We start from the raw sequence: 19,729 nt of genomic DNA on the forward strand, positions 1-19,729 counted from the left end.
TGTATTACAGGTTTAAGGTTTGTTTTTCTTTTGCTTGTGTGCAGCTGGTTTATAGCTTGAGCAGCACTGTTGTTGCTGCAAGTTCAAATACGATCCAGAGAGGGGACAAGGCTTGTTTTTTGTGTTGTTTTGGTGGAGTGGCAAGCATGAGAGAGACAGAGAGAGCTAGGGCTTTGTTGTTTTGCTCAGAAAAAAAAAAGGTGTTGAAAAGAAAGAAAAGTGAGGGGAAAGAAAGAAGATGTGAACAGTGTCAGGCCAAGCTTTTTTTTTTTGTGTTCTGGCCCTTAGAAAACTACGTCGTACCGTGTGAAGGGAAAAAGTTTTACATTGATCCCCACATTTTTCCTCTTCTACCATTTGGTTCTTGGCTCTACTTTATTTTCTTTGCCTATTCCATTTCCGACCCTCATTCCTGCTGTCTTTTTTTTTTTCTTTTTCGTTCCTTCTCTTTTTTTTTTCTTTTGCTCGCACAAATCAAATAAAATATTGAAAAAATCTCAAACCCACGAAAAACTCACAAAAGGCTAAGATTTCAAAAAACAAAATTAGAGAGATCATGCAAAATGCTGTTTTTGGTGTGTATATATATATTGCTATTTTTATATAAATTTTGTGAATTTTAAGAGTTAAAATCGAGTTATATAGAGTCTTCTTTCAAGGGCTTTTAGACTAGCAATTTATTGAAATGGTTTTGTGATATTCAGCCATATTGGATAACTTCTTTTCTGATTTATTTTCATAATAAGTAGGGATTCTTCGGAGTCTTAAAATTGTATGCTGAGCTGCCTAGGATTTCCCAGGCATTATCTGAGTGAAAAGGGTATAGATCAGTTTATTTTCTAGAATAAAAACAAAGGAAAATAGCTCAATATTGTATACTCTATATTTAGGAGTCGTCATCTCTCATACGATCCATTCATGTTTAATATAGCTATTATATTATTTTCGGTTAATTTGCTATGTATGCTTACAAATCTAAGATTAGTGGACGTATAGTTTTATGTATATGAGATTAAGAGATAAAATGATATCAAATCTCAAGTAATTATATATATATATATATATATATATATATTATGTTAGAGAAATGTGGGGTGAAATAGAATCAAATCATGGATAAATCTTCCACGCGCACACACATATATATTAATCTTGAGAAATTTGTGGATTTGTGTTTTGGATCTCTCGAGATCAAGGAGGTAAGAGAACCATAAAAATAAATCTAATATTTGACTTTGAGTCGGTTTGTTTACGTGATTGTGGCAGCGTTTTAAACAAAACGCAGCTTCTGCAAGTTTAATAAAGAAAAAAAACAGGATTTACTGTTTATAAACCCCGTCTTTTACTGCATTTACATCACAGGTGGAAGAAGCAGCTTGGTTCTTCATTAGATCCCGGGGTAAAAAAGTGCTTTGAGGCAGCAGGAGATTCGAAAGAATTTTGAAAGAAATCAAATCTTTTTTATTCATTAGATCTTGGAGGAATCATTGAAAAAGAATGGAGTCTCTGGAATTGATTCTGTTGTGCAAGAAGGGAATTGATTCTCGACGAATCAATGAAGTTAATTGGTAGGATTATATGATTTTTTTATTTAAAAATATATATATTATATATATATATATATATATATATTTAAAAAAATTTATTTTTGATATTATTATATTATTATATTAAAACGATTTAAAAACATAAAAAAATAATATAATTTAAAATAAAAAAATTAAATTTTAACAAAAACATAACTAGGTTACATGATTTTTAGTTTTGGCTTGGTCGCTCATATTACATGCTATACATAGGCTATAGCTATCATCATGCAGATTTTTTAATATGAAAGTAAGATTTAAAATTTAAAATCAAGGATCCCTGTAAAAGAAAATAAATTAAAATCAGGGAAAATTTGAAATTCAAGTTTTTGAATCAAACCTTCTCCTCATTTTCTCTCCAAAGTTGCAGAAATTGACTTTTCGTGGTTAAATGAGAAAACTTTTCCTTTTATTTTTATTTCTTGCATTTTTCTCTCACCAATTAAACGGAGAGCATATTTTGTTTTTCTTTGCTCTCACAATTTTCCCAAGTTGTGAGATAATATTGAAGCGGTTTTCTAGTTAAGGGACTGTTTGTTTCTGCGTTTCAAAAGCGCTTTTGATAAAATTTGAAAAATTTTTATTTTTTTATTAACTTCAAATTAATATGTTTTTAGTGTTTTCAAATCATTTTGATGTGCTGATGTCAAAAATGATTTTTAAAAAATAAAAAAATATCATTGGCATGCATTTTGGCACGAAAAGCTATTTGAAAAGCAACCGCAACCACACTGCTATTTTTAAGTATCGTTAAAAGTTTCAAATACTATACTGGAGGAGGAATAAACATGACTTGCTTTTTTAAAAGAATACCTATTATTTATTGGATCACCGGTTAATCACTTGGTTCTAATATTATTATCCATCTTTTATATTCAAAATACTTGATAGTTGGTGTTTGGTATCTGTAAAATATTATCTTTGATGAATGTAAAAACTCTTATATGCTTAAGTAAATATATTTTTAAAGAGAGAAAATGTAATGATATTTAAAAAGATAAATTCTAAAAATATATATACTAACAAATTTTGAAAGTGAAGAGATTGTGAACTTTGAGCATAAAGGATTCATAAGGTATTTATAGCCTATGAGTCTTGCTTTTTGGTGAAAGAAGGGGCTTGAATGATATCTTGCCTTGATAATATTTAATGAGGGGTAAATATGGTAGGCTATTGAGAGATTTTTATATACTTAGGGGTGTCGTAATTTTTTTTAAAATGTTAAGAATATTTAAATTATTTAAGTAAAAAATATTTAAAAACATACATGATATATCTTTTCAATTGTAATTTTAATTAATCTTGATTAGAAGACTAAACAACCCTCAATAAACCAGGTAATAACAAAAAACAATCCTGTGTGAAAGGACAAAAAAACCACCTAGATGCATGGCATATTGTTTCTTGATTCCGAGGATAAATATATCTTTTCACTGTATTTTAAAAAAAAACACAAGTAATATTATCAACAACTTTAATTTTTTTGACCTAGTGGTAATTTAGATATTTTATTGTTTAGAAAAAAGTGGAAAATATGCATGTATCTCCGGACAATCCTTTAATTACTAATGAGTCATGAGAAAAAACCAAATTATCCCAACATGGCTTCTCTTTTTTTAATGGAAGGGCAAAAAGGTAAATACACTATATCAATGAATAGTAAATGAGTGTAGATGTATATTGTTTTTTCTACATGTTTTAGATTCTTTGTTAATTATTTCACTTTATTTTATATTGAGCATTGAGATTTTATTTTAAATAATTTTAAACAATTACTTCTCCTTTTATTAAAAATGTTAAAAAAAAATTTATAATCATCGTACAAAAGCTATGAAATAATATAATTATTGTATATTTTTTATGTTTTACCATTGGCTAGCTAGAAATCAATTTCCTAGAATTGTGTGTATGATAGATGAGAAACAAACTAAAAGATTTACTTAAGGTATCAACATAGTTGAATTTAAGTCTGATATGAAACTGAATCCAATCAATAAAGTACATACAAATTAATGCAAATAATTATCTCATTACAATGTTATTAATATATAGAATCAAGAGAGTGATCTATGTCAATATTTCATTCATTCAAGTAAGTAAGAATCATTCTCTGAAAGTTTGTTCTTAGTCAATATTACCGATTCTAACATTAATGATCTCTAGTTACTGAAGTCTTCAATTCAATTGTTACAGCTAATAATTAAAGGTAGGGGTGATCATTTTCGGTTCGGTTCAGTTTTTATAAAAAAAAATAACCAAAACCGGTTTTTTTTATAAAAAACCAAAACCAAACCGAAACTGGTTCAAACCGACCGGTTTTGATTCGATTTGGTTATTTTAGGAAAAAAGTGGTTCAAACCGGTTTGGCTTGGTTTTTTTCTGGTTTGGCTCGGTTGGGGTTCGGTTCGTTTTTTTCAGTTTCAGGCTTATAAAACTAAAACCGAACCGAACCAGTTAGTTTTTTCAAAATTCTAATCGGTTTAATCTATTTTTTTCACATTTCAGTTTTTTCGGTTATTTTTTTTCGGTTTTCTCGATTTAATCGAGTTTTTGGTTTTTTTTTTCTCACCCTTAATTAAAGGCAATAATTAAAGCAAAACAAAATTTACAACTTTTAGAATCTACCAGAGAGTTTATTGAGGTTGCAGAGACCTTTGAGGCATGTATGAAAGAGGGCTAACATGGATTAGGTAAGCAGAATGAAGCACAATATACCTTTGATAGACCTCCTCTGTCGAAAAAAGGAAAAGGGCATTTTAATCAATTAAAGCAATGAGGAGGTACATCAGTTGCATTTGCTTAGATTACTTAGGTGGGGTTGACAAGAAGGAAATCAAACCCCAAGGGTGGCTTTTCTAGAGGAGCGTCAGAGCACAGGACAATTACTTATCCTCTGTGTGCTCAATGTGGGTAAAGACACCTAGGAGATTGTTCTGTAACACTAGGATGATGTTACATTTACAAGGGGAGTGCAAATGGCAAGATTGCTCATATTTAGGTCGTAGGTGTTATTATTACAGGGTCAGGGACATTTCTGGAAAAATTATCCTCGCAAGACCGAGATCATTTAGAATCAGCAGCAAACTCATAATCAACAACAGTTTGCCACTATGGACAGACCAGTCAGACAAACATTATCAGGGGCTAGCAGTAATAGAGGCTACACTTATGTTCGGAGTGATAAGACTCAGCGCAAAGTGTATTACATGACATAAGAGGAGATCGGAGCTACTCCTGATGTAGTGGCAAATACATTACAGTTAAATTTTATGTTTGTTCATGTATTGTTTGATTTGGGGGCCACACACTAATTTGTTGCAAGTAAACTTGATGGGAAATTAGGAAAAAATCCTTGTAGAACAAATAACGAGTTTGTTATAAGCACTCCATTAAGTGAGACTGTGAATATTGATCACATGAATAAAGGGGTTTGAGTTAATATAAATATGTGAGTTGAGAGTACACCTATTACCACTAGAGTTACATGACTTTGATGTCATCCTGAGTATGAACTGGTTGAGTATGAATAAGGCTCAAATGAACTGTTTTGCGAAAACAATAACCCTCCATGGACTTGATGGTAGGAAAATAATGTTTAAAGAAGAGAAAAATATTATCTCAGTTATGACCGCAAGGAAAATTATGAAGAAGGGGTGAAGCTTATCTTGCATATATCTTGAAGACAAAAAAAAAAGAGAGGAGAAATTCAATTGTCGAATGTTCCAATAATAAAAGAATTTCCTGATGTATTTCCTAATGAGTTGACAAGAATACCTCCAGAAAGGAAAGTAGAAGTTGTTATTGATATGTTGTCTGATACATCTCCAATAGCCCAGTCACCATATCGTATGACACCAGCTGAGTTAACAGAGCTAAAGGTTCAATTACAAGAATCACTAGATAAAGGATTCACAAGTCCAAGTAATTCACTTTGGGGAGTTCTTGTGTTGCTTGTGAAGAAAAAGGACGGAACCTTTAAACTCTATATAATTTATAGATAGATAAACAAGGTAATGGTAAAGAACAAATATTTGCTTCTATGGATAGATGATTTGTTCAATCAAATCAAGAAGGCTAGAATGTTTTTGAAAATAGACCTAAGATCGAGGTAATACCAATTGAAAATCAAGGATCTAGATGTAGAAAAGACCATTTTTAGAATTCATTATGGGCATTGCGAATTCTTGGTAATGTTGTTTGGGTTAACAAATGCACCCGCGATGTTTATGGACTTGATGAATCGACTCTTTCAACCATACTTAGATAAGTTTGTATTGGTATTCATAGAAGACATCTTGGTCTATTCAAGCTTGTACTTAGAGCATGAGCAACATTTGAGGCAAATATTATTGACTTTGAGAGAACATCAATTGTGCGCCAAACTTAGCAAATGTGAATTTTGGCTGAAAAAAGTGATTTTCCTATGACATGTTATATCAGTTGAAGAAATATCGGTGGATCCTAAAAAAGTCGAGGCAATATTGAAATGAGAAAGATCTACAAATGTAATTGAGATTCGTAGTATCCTTGGCTTAGTAGGGTGTTATCAAAGATTTATAGAGGGGTTCTCCACCATAGTTATTCTTATGACCCGACTGATCCGAAAGGAGATAAAGTAGGAATGGACAAATGAATGTGAAAAAAGCTTTCAAGAGTTAAAAATGAGGTTTACTATTGCATCAGTGTTAACACTTTCTTCAGGAACAGAGGGACTAGTGGTTTATAGTGATGCATCAAAGAAGGGTTTAGGTTGTGTATTGATTAAACATGGTAAAGTGATTGCTTACGTCTCAAGACAGCTAAAAACCCATGAAATCAATTACCCAGTGCATGACTTAGAATTAGATATTATAGTGTTTGCTCTAAAAGTTTGGAGGCATTATTTATATGAGTCTCGGGTTCACATATTTACATATCATAAGAGTTTTATATATTTGATGACACATAAGGAATTGAATATGCAGCAAAGACGTTGGGTGAAATTAATAAAGGATTATGATTGTGTAATCAGGTATCATCTGGGTAAAGAAAATGTTGTTGCGGATGCTATTAGTCGCAAGAATAGGGTTGTAGAGGCTTAGTGAGATGATTCAGATGGAAGGGTATTGTTAAAGCTGAGAAAGATAGGTGCTCAAATAGAGACAGGACCGGGATAGTATTTGATAGCTCAGTTGAGAGGAAGGTCGACACCCCGAGATAGGTTGTTTGATGCTCAACAAAAAGATGTCGAAGCTGGTAGGATAAAAGACAAAGTAAAGTCAGGAGTTGAGACGCCATACCAGATTCTGAAAGATGGAACGATACTCCTTGGAATATGAATGTACTTGTTAGGTGATGAAATACCAAAAAAGTAAATTTTGTGAGAGGCTCACAATGCACATTGGGAGCACTCAAATGTACCAAGATTTAAAAGAATTTTATTGGTGGCCGAATATGGAGAAAAAAAAAAGGTGGCTGAGTAAATGGTAAGGTGTGAGATATGTCAACAGGTAAAAGTAGAACACTAGAAACCGACCGAGCTTGTGCAATGACTACTGATACATGAGTGGAAGTTATAAAACATCACGATAGACTTCGTATCAGGGTTACTTGGGGGGAAAAAGGGAGCGATGCAGTTTGGGTCATCATTACTAGTTGACTAAATCTGCATTTTTTTTTTTACCTTTGAGAATGATAGACTTGGTAGAAAAATTAGCAAAATTATATGTGGATAAAATTGTAAGATTACATGGAGTACCTGTGTTGATTTTTTCAGACCGAGACCTCGAGTTTACCTCCCGGTTGTTGCCAAATGTTCGGTAGGCTTTAGGAACAAAATTGAATCTAAGCACAACTTTTCATCCCCAGACCAATGGATAATCTGAAAGAACCATATATTAAAAGACTTGTTAAAAGTTTGTATATTGAAGTTCAGATGGAGTTGGGAAGATCATATGTTATCAGTGGAATTTACCTATAACAACAACTGTTAAACAACGATAGGAATGACTCCCTAGGAAGCCATACACGAAAAAAGATGTTAGACGCATAATATGGTGGGAAGAGGTAGGGATAGGTAGCTAACTAGGCCAGAACTGGTATAGGTTACCTTAAAAAAGATAAAGATCATAAAAGACATGATGAAAATGGTTTAAGATAGGCAAAGGAGTTATGCGGATAACAAGAGAAGACCTTTAGAATTTGGTATCGGTGATAAAGTGTTTGTAAAGGTTGCACCATGGAAACAAATGTTAAGATTTGGCAAGAAAGAGAAATTAGTTTTGAAGTTAGCAAAAAGATTGGACTTGTGGCCTATAAATTGATCTTGCCTTCATATTTGGCCAAGATCCACGACATGTTTCATGTCTCCCAATTAAGGAGAGCTAAAGTGGATTCATCTCAAGTCCGACCTTAGGTTCCTCTAGACATTGATGAAGATTTGACACTAGAGGTGAAATCGGTGAAAGTTTTAGATTATAGTAAGAAAATTTTGATGATCAAGGTGTTATGAAGGAATTCCCAAATTAAAAAGGTGACTTGGAAAAGAGAATCTGAAATAAGAAGGAAATACCCCGAGTTGTTTCTAGATTCAGGTATGAGGTTTAAATTTTGAGGACGAAATTTTCTATTTGAAGGGAAGAATGAAAAAAAACCCGGTTATAATCTAATTCAAGCAAAATAATAATAAAAATAAAAATAAATATATGAGAGGAATGAAATTGAACAAAAGAAAAGTAGTAACACGTTAATTAATTTAGAAGGATGGGATGGGGGCAAAATAGGAAAAAAAACTTAATTTAATGGGGTTAATGTGTAAAATTAGAAAATTTAGGCTATATAAAAGCCCAATTTTCTTCTCTTGGCCGGTGGTTTTCAAGCTAAAAAGCTGGGGGGGATTCTTGAATTTTCTTTCAAATTCTTGCCAAATTCACTCAAAAAAAAGAGAGAGAAATTAGGTGTAATTAGGGAATTTCATATATCTTTAGGGTTCAAAAAAGGGTGATTAAGGGCTATAGAGTTATTTTGTAGAGATAAAAAAAATCAAAAGCTAGGGTTTAGGGAGAAAAAGAAGAGAACTTGGAGTTTTCTTGCCTTCCATCTTTGAAACATCTTTCTATTGAGGAAACAGACCTATTCCATGTGATTAATTGCTTTAATTTCATGTATTGATGAAGAAATGCAATTGTTTATATTATGTAAAATTAGGGAATTGTGTTGCAGATTGTTGTAATGATGTAATTTATGGTTTAATGATGATTGAAAGCATGTGATAAGATTGGGTAATTGGTTAATTTCAAAAAATTGAAAGAAATAAATTTTTCCTTTTTTGTGGACACTTTCGACCAAGAGGAAGAAATGAGAAAGAAATCGGAGAATTAATACAATTGATTTAAATTGTGTTAAATAACATGTATATAAATGTAAATTGAGGGATAGAATAATAAATTAAAAAAAAAGGATCCATCCATACTCTCTTCTTTGGTTTCGGCCTAGACTGCCAGAAAGGAGAGGGTTGAACCTTGGCCTTATCAGTGAGAGAAACATGTTTATTGGATTAATTGATGTGTTCTAAGAAAAAAAAAACAATAACAATAACAAAAATAATAATAACAACGTAAAGAATTGAGAAAGGAATTGTATTCCCTTTGCGAATAAGGAATTCGGCTAAGCTTGTAGTGGAACATTGAGTTGGAAAAATACGTGAATCGTATTGATTTTAGATTGAAATTTATATGTAAGATAATATTGATTCTTATGGCCAACGAGCAGTTAGTGATTCATTAATTTTGGTGATACATGTAAGGCTACAAAGTTAAATCAACAGCAATAGATCACATCACGCGCACAAGTATCAGGTAGATGTTCAACACTTTGAAATAATCTATCATTCTATTTCAATAATTCATAAAATCAATTTTTTATTGTAATTTTAGTGTAAAATTATGAAATAAAAAGGTAGAATAATGACTTGTCAAATAGATATATTGAAAAATTAGGTGTATTGAAAGATTATTTCATTTTAAGGACATCCATTCCTTATAGGCGCATATGTTTGTGTGTGCAGAGAAAAAGAGATGTGTTGGTGTGTGTGTGGAGAGAGACAGAGAGAGAGTTAAATAAAAAATATTATTTAAATTATATAAAAATAGTTTTTTAAAAAATATTTTTTAAATTAAATAAAAAGATTTTTATCATTTTTACTATATTTAGAAGTGATTATCTTACTCAAATATTTATAGAATAATGCCAACTTACCAAATTTGAGTTTATTAAATATTAGCTTAAAATGGCAACCGATTTACTTTCTTTAACAAAAGTATTAACGAGAAAATTAGACCCAATCGGGCTTTTAATAACCAAACCTTCTTGTACATTGAACTCAAGACAGATAAATAGGCCCATCAACATGGGCCCAATTTGGATAATCTGGGCCTCCAAGTTGAGCCGACATCTAAATGGTCTATAGAAAAGAGAGGTTTAGGTCAAGAAGAAGCTAAGAAAGAATCGCACTGATTGATTTTCTTTTTCTATCTATCTATCTATCAGCTTCCTCGCTCCTCTCTCACCTTAGCACCACCGCCCAGGTACTGATCGTCTTTTATCTCCCCTTTTTTTTTTAAATTATTTGACCTCATTCAACTAACGCGCAAGCGATTTTAGTTTTTTTCCCTGTTCATTTCCCATTACTATCACGCACTTGAATTGAGAATCTTGTTCTTGATTTCCAGATTTTCATTTCTGCTTTGTTATTTCCCGATCTGCCATTGATTCTATTTTTCGATTGCTGTATAGTTTTCTTCATTCCATTCTTGTTCAGTTTTTTTTTTTAATGATTTAGGGGGGGAAATCATTTTAAAGTAAAGTAAGATTTAGGTTTTCAATTTATAGAAATGTTTTTTATTTTTATTTTTTTGCAAATTATTAGATAACTGATTGGGTATTTGTTATTGGAGTGTGGGAAACAGAATCAGAAACCATGCCGAAGAACAAGGGAAAGGGAGGAAAGAATAGGAAGAGAGGAAAGAACGAAGCTGATGACGAGAAGCGTGAGCTTATTTTTAAGGAAGATGGGCAGGAGTATGCCCAAGTGCTTCGCATGCTCGGAAATGGTCGTTGTGAAGCCATGTGTATTGATGGGACCAAGCGTCTTTGCCATATTCGAGGGAAGATGCACAAGAAGGTCTGGATTGCTGCGGGTGATATAATTCTCGTTGGCCTCCGCGACTATCAGGATGATAAGGCTGATGTTATATTGAAGTACATGCCCGATGAAGCTAGGCTTCTGAAGGCCTATGGTGAGCTTCCTGAGAATACTCGTCTCAATGAAGGTATTGCTGGAGGTCTTGATGAGGAAGATGATGGTGCTGGTGATGATTATATTGAGTTTGAGGACGAAGATATTGACAAGATCTAGTTTTGTCGTCTTCTTATGTTTAGTGCCAAGTGGCAGTGAGTGCTGATAATGAAATGCCAGAACCAGAAATGTGCATGATAAGCTTGAATTTGAGATGTTAAACTTGTTATAATTCTCATGAAATGCCTATTTGTATCACTCTTAATATTTCACATGTGTCCTCTTATCTTGTGCTGTTTGTGTTGATGCTTGTCTGAATACCCAGTGCTTCATACTGTGTTTGGCCAATGTTTCCTGGCTTTTGTATGGAGAAGTACGCTGCCCTGTTTTTCTTTTGGTATTTGCATGATGGCTGCAAAATGTAATTGTGTGATTAGGTTGCCAGTCATTCGCCTTGGTTCTTTGTTCGGATTGTGTGTCAGGATGGGGATTATCGCTAACAAACGAAGTAACTTGTTAGCGTTCTTGAATTAACTCTTCCAGGGCTTCGATTTGTAGGCAGTGCTTCTGCTATTTTATTTATCCACAAGGGGACTGGAAAGGAAAGCATGTTTCGGGAATTATTAATACTTGATGACATGAGCCTCTAGTAGACGGCAGTTGGTTTCCAGAATACCAGGTCACACTTTCTCTTCGCCTCGTGCAAATTTAGAATACTCGGGTGTTGTTGATGCCAATAGATGCCCTATTTAGCATTCTTTAATTTCCTTGGGATAGAATGAACATCTATGTTCTGAGTTCTCACATTTTTAGATCTAGCGATTGGAATGAACGATGTTAAGTCATTACCTCTACAGGCAATTTTGAAGCCACAAGTCCTTACGGAATGGATTGCAAGTAGTATGATACAATGTTCCCCTACACATTGGAAATTTCTTTGATGATTATGACACAAGTTACAAGCTACATTGGTTAAGATGAAGCACTGCGTTTCATTTCTTTTCCGCCACTTGATGGTGGTTTCGGTTTCTGCTCCTTGTCTTGTTCAGTCTCCTTTGAACACCCTTTCTTGATTACCTGATCAACACATGGAAGTGTAAGTGAATTGGAAGTCTGTAAAGAATAAGAAGACAATGAAGAGGAGAGGAGAGGAGTTTTGTTATACATGGAAGATGAACTATTACTTGAAGGACTGCAAGTCTACAAAGAAAGGTATCAGAAGCCAGATGCAGTTACAAGAGGTGATTAAAGTGCCCTAGTGATCATATAGTTGCGGAGCCGACAGGGAAATTTACCTTAGCTTGCTCTGTCGGACACTGGTAGCTTGGGGCTGTTTTCCGCCTTGATATGGTTCTGGTAGCCTTAAGCCTACTCTTAGTGTGCTTGAAGCCATCCTTGTTGTTTGATGCTATTGATAAGCTATCAAATTGGACAGATACCTCATTAGACCCGCAACTCTCTTTCTCTTCTACTGCCACATCAGAAAATCTCTCCCCGAAATCAAATCTGTAATTGTTGTTTACTGGCTCAAGTTGTTTGCCAGTACAGCTTTCCACTGAGCATTCTGGAACTCTTGTTGCCATCCACCTTTCTAGCCAGCTCCAACTCATGTTGGGTTGGGTGCCATCAGATTTAGTCTGTTTCTTCTTCGAGCAGATTCGTAACTACAGGCAGATTAGACGACGGAAGCGGTGTTAGTTAAAGCATTAAATCTCTGTTTCCTGTTTGCATTTCGGTCAGAATTTAAGCATACCTGTTGTGAGAAAGCATATGCCAGTGCCCTTTCTCGCCTGTTTGTTGCTTCCAGTCTGCTCTGAATCCTCTTTTTCGAAATGTTGCTAATCACCGTGCTATCATCCCAATCTTCCTATAATCCATGCATATTATACATAGATTTAGTCTAATTCCAGCGGTGAAGTTTCAAGTATCCAATTTTCTCATAATTTGTTATGCCATACTTTGAATCTTTATTTATGCTCAAACCATAGAGTTTGATTCATGACAGATAAGTTAACTAGATCATGTTTCATTTCTGTGTTTTGCTTTTTTTGCTGGGAAAAGTTCAGCAGTCTGTATTCACCTTTAGCCTGAAAACCTGAGTTCTGGCTCTCTTTTGCACTCGATGATGCACAGACTCATTTTCCTCTCTAACAGAAAGAACTTCCACAGAATTTCCAGTCTGAACTTCAATTGATGTGCCTAGTGAATCTCTACTTGGACTTTCTGTTCCCAGAGCAAGTTCCTGCCCATCCTCCTTTGACGTGGTCTCTTCTCTTTTATGCCTAGCCTGAAATTCAAGAACTTAAGACAATTATCCAAAACAGAAAAGGGCACAAAATCAATGATTAACCAAGTGATGCTTTTCATGATCTTAAAATTTAACCAATGCACGGTCTACTTAGAAATTTCCCTGCAAGATTTCTGGCTTACGATATCACAAAATATTATACCAGAACCAGTCATTTTTGCTCGATGATATCTGTTTATGAATGACTATTACTTTCATATTTCTACAATAATCCAGGTTATGGTATTTCAGCCTATCTGAACGAACCAGAAAGTCTCTGAACGCGGACTGAATGATGATCGCTGCATCTTCTTGACGGAATAATTTGGAAGTTGAATTATGCTTTTCCTTCGGCATATCTTCTTTGGTCTCTTCATTTTGGACATCTCCTTTGTCTTCAGTGTCTTCTAGCATGGGCTGTGTAACAGTGGCCTCAGAGCTCTTGACTGAAGCTGAATCCTCCTCTGCAAGCACTGAATTAAGCTCTTCACCACAAAGGTATAGCCTAACAGAACTCCACCTTTTCCTGTGATCCCCTGGAGTGATTCTTGCCTGAATTGGTCAACATAACATCAAAAAAGAACATCACAACCAAGTCTCTTAAGTCTTCCTGCTTAGTGTACACTCACTGATCATCAATAGTGCAGAGAGATAGGAGGCATCAACAATAACTAGCAAACCAAAGAACTACAAGAAAAGATCGTGTTCATTCTCAAGAGAAATACATGAAAACCAAAGAATTCAGACCATATAGCTTAAAGAAAATCAAATGAAGTATCTAGTTTTATGACTTACATTGCTCTCATGAGTTCCATCGGAGCGGTTTCTGGAGAAGACACTCCTAACCAGCTCTCCGGTGATGCCCATTTTCAAGTGACCAGTAATCCCAAAGCAATGTGTTTGAATAGGGTGCCACCAATTATATTGCAACAACCATGCACAGGTACTGAGATTCCCTCAATTATTACTGGTATTGAAAAAAAGTTGAAAATTGCAAGTGACATTCTTCACTCAGTTACTTCACAGGAGTTTCATTAAATTATGGATTAGTTTACAGGGTTAAGGCAACAACTAACAATAGGTATTGTTATAATAAGGGACCTGTTAGCTGTCATTAAGCAGGCGATCAGAGAGGATTACAGAGCTTTAGACCTGGAATTGGGCCTTAAATCACATAAATAATTGAGGCTGAAAAGTAAAGATTAGATAGATAGGATAAGTGGAGTTTTTTTTTATTGCTTTTTATATCACTTTTTTGCACATGGCTTGTGAAGGACAGGGCAAATAAAGCTTGCTTGCTACTGGGGCTATGTCTATTCCTTTCTAGGCACTCACTCACTCAATGCATCTACCCTTCCATTTGTGGTCCAAGTTGCTGCTGTTTAGTTTGTGCTGGGCCTGAAAAGATATCAATAACTTTTAAGGACTGTCCAGTTTGATCAGGCTACCCATTGTGTGTTTTAAGATTATGCAGAATTGCTGTCATCTAGCCAATGAGCATGGTTAAAGCATATGTACCCCTCTCCCTTTTTTTTTATAAAATAGTATTCGTACCCGCTTATGTGCATTTCAACTAATCCCTCGAGACCCTAAAGTTAACGACTATGTAAGTCTCCAATGACCCTGAGGTTTGTGGCACTTGAACTAGTGACCTCTATAGAGCAAATTCAGGATCTGACTAGTTGAGCCACACCTCTCAAGATTTTATATAGACATGTTGTATACATGGGTGGTAGGAAAAAAAATACAAAGTTTGGTTCGCCCCGAGTTAAGTCTATAAGCATGTCCCTCTCTTTTTTTTTAGTTTAATGTGGGTGTCCGGACCAGTTTGCGCGCACCTCGACTAATCTCACGGGCCCTGAAGTTAACGACCATATAAACCTCCAGTGACCATAATATGAACAATCACAGGACTCGAAATTAAGTCTGTAAGCATGTCTCTCTCCTTTTTATTATCTATATATGTGTCTCTCCTCGTGGTTTCTCAGTAAAGTCTGTTATGAAATGCTCTTGCCGATCAAATCTCTATGATAGGATCCTCAACATTACCTCTCAAGCTTTTACAGTGCTCTAGATGGCCTCCATTCTAGCGCCGCGAGATGGAAAGTTGCTGATACCTATGCCCATTAGACATGGTAACTTGTTGTAATACTAATTAATGAGGTTTATTTATTCCCAAAAACTCTTAAAATAAGAACGCAACTTTATTTGAAGGAAACTTTTAAAATACTTGATTTTTATTTATCAAAGATCTTATTGGCAAAATTTATTACAACTCATAGAAAAAATAAAAACAATGAATAAAAATAGAGAAATAGAGAAATTATTTTTTAAAATAGAAGAACTAGAAAAGCCCAATAATACTAAATAAAAAAAATGAAATCCTAAAATTATTACTAATTTCTCAAAAAAATGATTTTGTTAAATAAATAAAACTAACAAATCCTCCAAAATCTTAAAAATTAAATAAATAATCCAATAAAAATAATAATTTGTGTGTCCCTTTATAGATCCTTTTATCTAAGACTCGTACAAAAACCTTGTCAATGCTTCTTGTTGATGGAGTGGACAAGGTCTATCATGTCATCAAGCTAGTGGTCATGATTAATCATTTCTACATAGCAAACTCATTCCTAAACAATATCATAAATAATGTTTTGTTAATATATATATATATATATATATATATATATATATATATATATATATATATATATATATATATATAGAGAGAGAGAGAGAGAGAGAGAGAGAGAGAGACACACACACACACACACACACACACACACACACACAAAAAGCTTTTAAGATTTCCAAAACGATTTTGGTGGATACATTTTAAACTATGAGTTGCTTGAGCTCTTTACCTGAGCATTAAAATAAAAGGTTCGCATGTGTCTCACGAGAAAAGATATTCTAGTGATAATAAATATTTTTTAAAGTATTATTTATTTAAAAATATATTAAAAAAATATTTTTCAAAAATATTTTTATATTACCACATTAAAATAATAAAAAATATAAAAAATTAATTTTGCTTAATTTTTGTTTGGAACGAAATACAAAACCAGGGCTAGCTGTCTTGTTGCAGGCTATCAGCAGGAGATAAGGAGGATTGCCGCACATATTTTTTTTTCTATTTTTTTTTTTTTTGCATCATTCACCATTTCAAGAACTGGGCCATGGAATGTTCTTCTTCACTTCGTCGGCCGCTTATTTCACCAGTAAGTAAAAGAGGGTGATGGGTCCTCAGGATTTCGGTTTCAGGCCATTATCATTGTCTGCCTTGGATCATGAGAGCATCTGCCACCCTCCTCCCCGCCCATGCTTTTTTTAGTTTTCTTATTTCTCCAGTAAATAAAAGAGGTGGAGAGAGGTTTGTAATGTTAAGCTTTTATTACTAGAAAACCATAGTTTAAGATTTGAGATTTAAAAAAAAAAAAAAAAAGAAGATAATAACGTCGTTTGAGTTGTAATTCATTTGTAGGCTGTTAATCATCTCTTTAATGAAAGAGAGCTCTAATGTTATTTGAGTTATGAGTCATTGGAGGGCGATTAAGCTTAATTAATATATAATTGTATTATTATTATTATTATTTTGATTAACATGGTTGTTCGGGCCAGCTTGCGTGTATCTCGACTAATCCCACGGGCCCTGAAGTTAACGATCATGTAAACCTCCAGTGGTCTTGACGTTTATGAGACTCGAACTGGTGATCTCTAGAGAATAAACCCAGGACCTGACCAGTTAAACTACATTCCTCAGGATTTTGTATTTTGTTTTTTAGGTAAACATCAAATATATCACCAGATTATTGAGCTAATATCAATTTTATATTTAAACTATCTTTTGTATTAATTTTATCTTCAAACTATTTTGATCCATCCATTAAGGACTTTTATTATAATTATTTAACAAAAATGTTAATTTTGTTTTTCAAAATGAAATCGTTTTTACAAAAAAAAAAAAAACCAATAATTTGGATGGAAATATGAATGAAAAGCCTAAAAAATGAATTGAAGCCCTTATTTGAGAATTTCTAAGAGTTTGAGAATGAAAATAATATACAAAGTTATTTAATGGTAAAATTGAGACTACCTATATAATTAAAAAAAAGAGGATATTTTTAAGATTTGCCCTTTTTTTCAATCCACAAATTGATCCAAATATGTTAAGAATTTACTCTCTTTCCTTTACTAGATTATAGGGGTAATTATTTTTTGTTCGATTTGATTTTTATAAAAAAAAAGTAACAAAACCGATTTTTTTTTAAAAAAACCGAAACCGGTTCCAACCAACCGGTTTCGGTTCAGTTCGGTTTTTTAGGACAAAAACTAGTTCAAACCGGTTTGACTCGGTTTTTTTCGGTTTGGGTTTGGTTCGGTATTTTCGGTTTCAGGTTTATAAAACCAAAACCGAACCGAACCGGTCGGTTTTTTCCAAAATTTTAATTGGTTTTTTAATTTTTTTGCTCACCCCTACTAGATTATACAAAACGGAAGTAATCCTTCAAATCTTTTCCTCTTTTTTGTTTTATCAAGATTAAAACCAATGTTTGTTAGCTTTAAAACTAGAAAAACTCAACTGATAAATTTTTAAGAAAAACAAAAAACAGATACTCAATTAGCAAAAATAAAAATAAAAATATACAGTTAAAAATAAAACATGTTAAATTAACAGCTATTTAAAAAAATATATAAATTTTTTAAAACTTTACGCACTGGTAAAAAAACGAGACAAACAAAAAAACAATTGACAAATTTTCGTGGGCAAGTAAAAAGAAATGGATAAAGGATGTATTTATCCCTCAAGTATCATGCAATTCTCAATTGGATCTCCAAATAAAAAACATTCTCAATTGAATCCCCATTTATTTTGCATCACCTAGACCTAGTTAACCCTTCTCTTAAAATCGTTGCCTTTAAAATCATATCATCAATTTGAGATTATTAACCTTTAAAAATTTATCAAACTTTTTACTTGAAAATATATTAAAATAATATATTTTTTTTAAAATTTATTTTTAATATTAATACATTAAAACAATCTAAAATAACTAAAAAATAATAATTTAAAATAAAAATAATTTCAAAAGTTTTGAAAACTGGATGACACGTTGTCTAATCAGACACTTAATATTAATAAATGTTTTTATAGAACAATTTAATAGAGGGTCCTTATTTTTTTTTTAAATTTGTTTAATTATTTTTTATGTTATAGTTTTTTTTGTTTGGTTGGGTTTCAATATTTTTTTAAATGAAAATAAATCTAAAATAGATTCTTAAATCCCAAAACTTAAATCGTAATTTTTCAATCATGAGAGGTGATTGGAAAATATTTCAAAGGAACAATAGATTGTCCATCGAGGTAAAACAAGTTGGAATGAAAGACGTTTCCTCTACTCTTTAAAACAAAAATCAGTTAGTCTTGCAGGCCTGGGCTTTTGAATCCCTTACTAAGCCCAACAATAATTAATCCTTTTTTTAAATTTTTTTTATTAATATCATCTCTTATTTTTATTTATTTATTAAAATTTTAATCAATACCCTCTTTTTTATTTTTAAATTGTTTATTTTATTTTTTTAAAAAACTATTATTTATTTTTTAATTGTTTTAAATTTTCATAATGCTTCAACAAAATTATTGTGATTTATCTTAATTTTTTTTATGTTTTTTGTTTCATTTTTTTTGGTATAAATCTCGCGGTATCCTGGACGCTGGTCTAGATTAATCCACGCTCGCACCAGGTCGGCCCACATAGGGGTAAAGTGCTCATCAAGAAAGGTTCTCCATACACAAGAAGGGGTCGAACCCCTGACCTTGCTTAAGGAATGAGAGTGTCGAACCACTTACACCGTGCCCTCTTGGGTTTTTTGTTTCATTTGCATTTGCATGACGTATTTTTAAAGATGAAAATCATTTGTTATTGGGAACATAAGTAACTCTAAGATATAATAAATAAAAATGTATAAAATAAAAAGTTCAGTTGAAATTAAATATCTATATGTGTTTTTGTCTTTTGCGTATTTACAAAAATAATTAGGGCCCCGTTTGTTTGCAGGAAAGTAATTTTCTTTTGGAAAGTGAATTCCGGGGAAAGTGAATTTCGGGAAAGTGAATTCCGGGAAAGTATTTTCCGATGTTTGGTAGTGTAATGGAAAATAAGTTGGAAAACACTTTCCAGTGTTTGGTTATGTTATGGAAAATGAGCTGGAAAATAACTTATTAATGTTTTATTTTTTCAAGTTTATTAAAATAATAAGGAACAAATCTTACAAATTAAAAAGTTGAATGAGAATGAAATTGAAAAAAAATATAATTTCATAAATTATCTCAAATAAAATAAATAATAATCAAAATAATAGAGATCAAATCTAAAAAATTAAAAAAAATAAAAGGTGAAGAAATTAAAATAATAATAATTAACATTTCATAAATTATTTCAAATAAAATAAGTAAAAATCAAAAGAATGAGGACCAAATTTGATAGATAAAAAATTTCAATAAAAAAATGATAAGGAAAAAGCAAACAACAATTATAAAAATAAGGACCAAAATTAATATAAAAATTAAATTTTAAG

General features: G+C 32.6%; 2 protein-coding genes across 4 annotated transcripts; one reads left to right on the forward strand and one right to left on the reverse strand.

Moving 5' to 3' along the window:
- The first annotated feature begins 10,010 nt into the window (after positions 1-10,010).
- Positions 10,011-11,127, forward strand: LOC7468539 (eukaryotic translation initiation factor 1A). 2 transcript variants are annotated; one of them, XM_002320462.3, is made up of 2 exons: positions 10,011-10,150; positions 10,532-11,127. In XM_002320462.3, exon 2 carries the CDS (start codon positions 10,543-10,545, stop codon positions 10,978-10,980), a length of 438 nt encoding a protein of 145 aa, XP_002320498.1. In that variant the 5' UTR covers positions 10,011-10,150; positions 10,532-10,542; the 3' UTR covers positions 10,981-11,127. The 2 variants fall into 2 exon arrangements, with proteins under 2 accessions (XP_002320498.1, XP_024441266.1); XM_024585498.2 differs by having other exon boundaries at positions 10,055-10,150; positions 10,520-11,127.
- Positions 11,128-11,721: 594 nt separating this feature from the next.
- On the reverse strand, positions 11,722-14,360 carry LOC7468540 (protein IQ-DOMAIN 33). 2 transcript variants are annotated; one of them, XM_052446908.1, is made up of 7 exons: positions 13,943-14,360; positions 13,415-13,699; positions 12,941-13,147; positions 12,614-12,727; positions 12,156-12,524; positions 12,026-12,060; positions 11,722-11,937 (listed from the first exon to the last, which is right to left on the reverse strand). In XM_052446908.1, the coding sequence occupies exons 1-7, from the start codon at positions 14,012-14,014 to the stop codon at positions 11,934-11,936; spliced, it is 1,086 nt and encodes a 361-aa protein (XP_052302868.1). In that variant the 5' UTR covers positions 14,015-14,360; the 3' UTR covers positions 11,722-11,933. The 2 variants fall into 2 exon arrangements, with proteins under 2 accessions (XP_052302868.1, XP_024441265.2); XM_024585497.2 differs by lacking the exon at positions 12,026-12,060 and having other exon boundaries at positions 13,943-14,354.
- Positions 14,361-19,729: the final 5,369 nt, after the last annotated feature.

This window comes from Populus trichocarpa, chromosome 14, assembly GCF_000002775.5.
Source record: "Populus trichocarpa isolate Nisqually-1 chromosome 14, P.trichocarpa_v4.1, whole genome shotgun sequence".
NCBI classification, from domain to species: Eukaryota; Viridiplantae; Streptophyta; class Magnoliopsida; order Malpighiales; family Salicaceae; genus Populus; species Populus trichocarpa.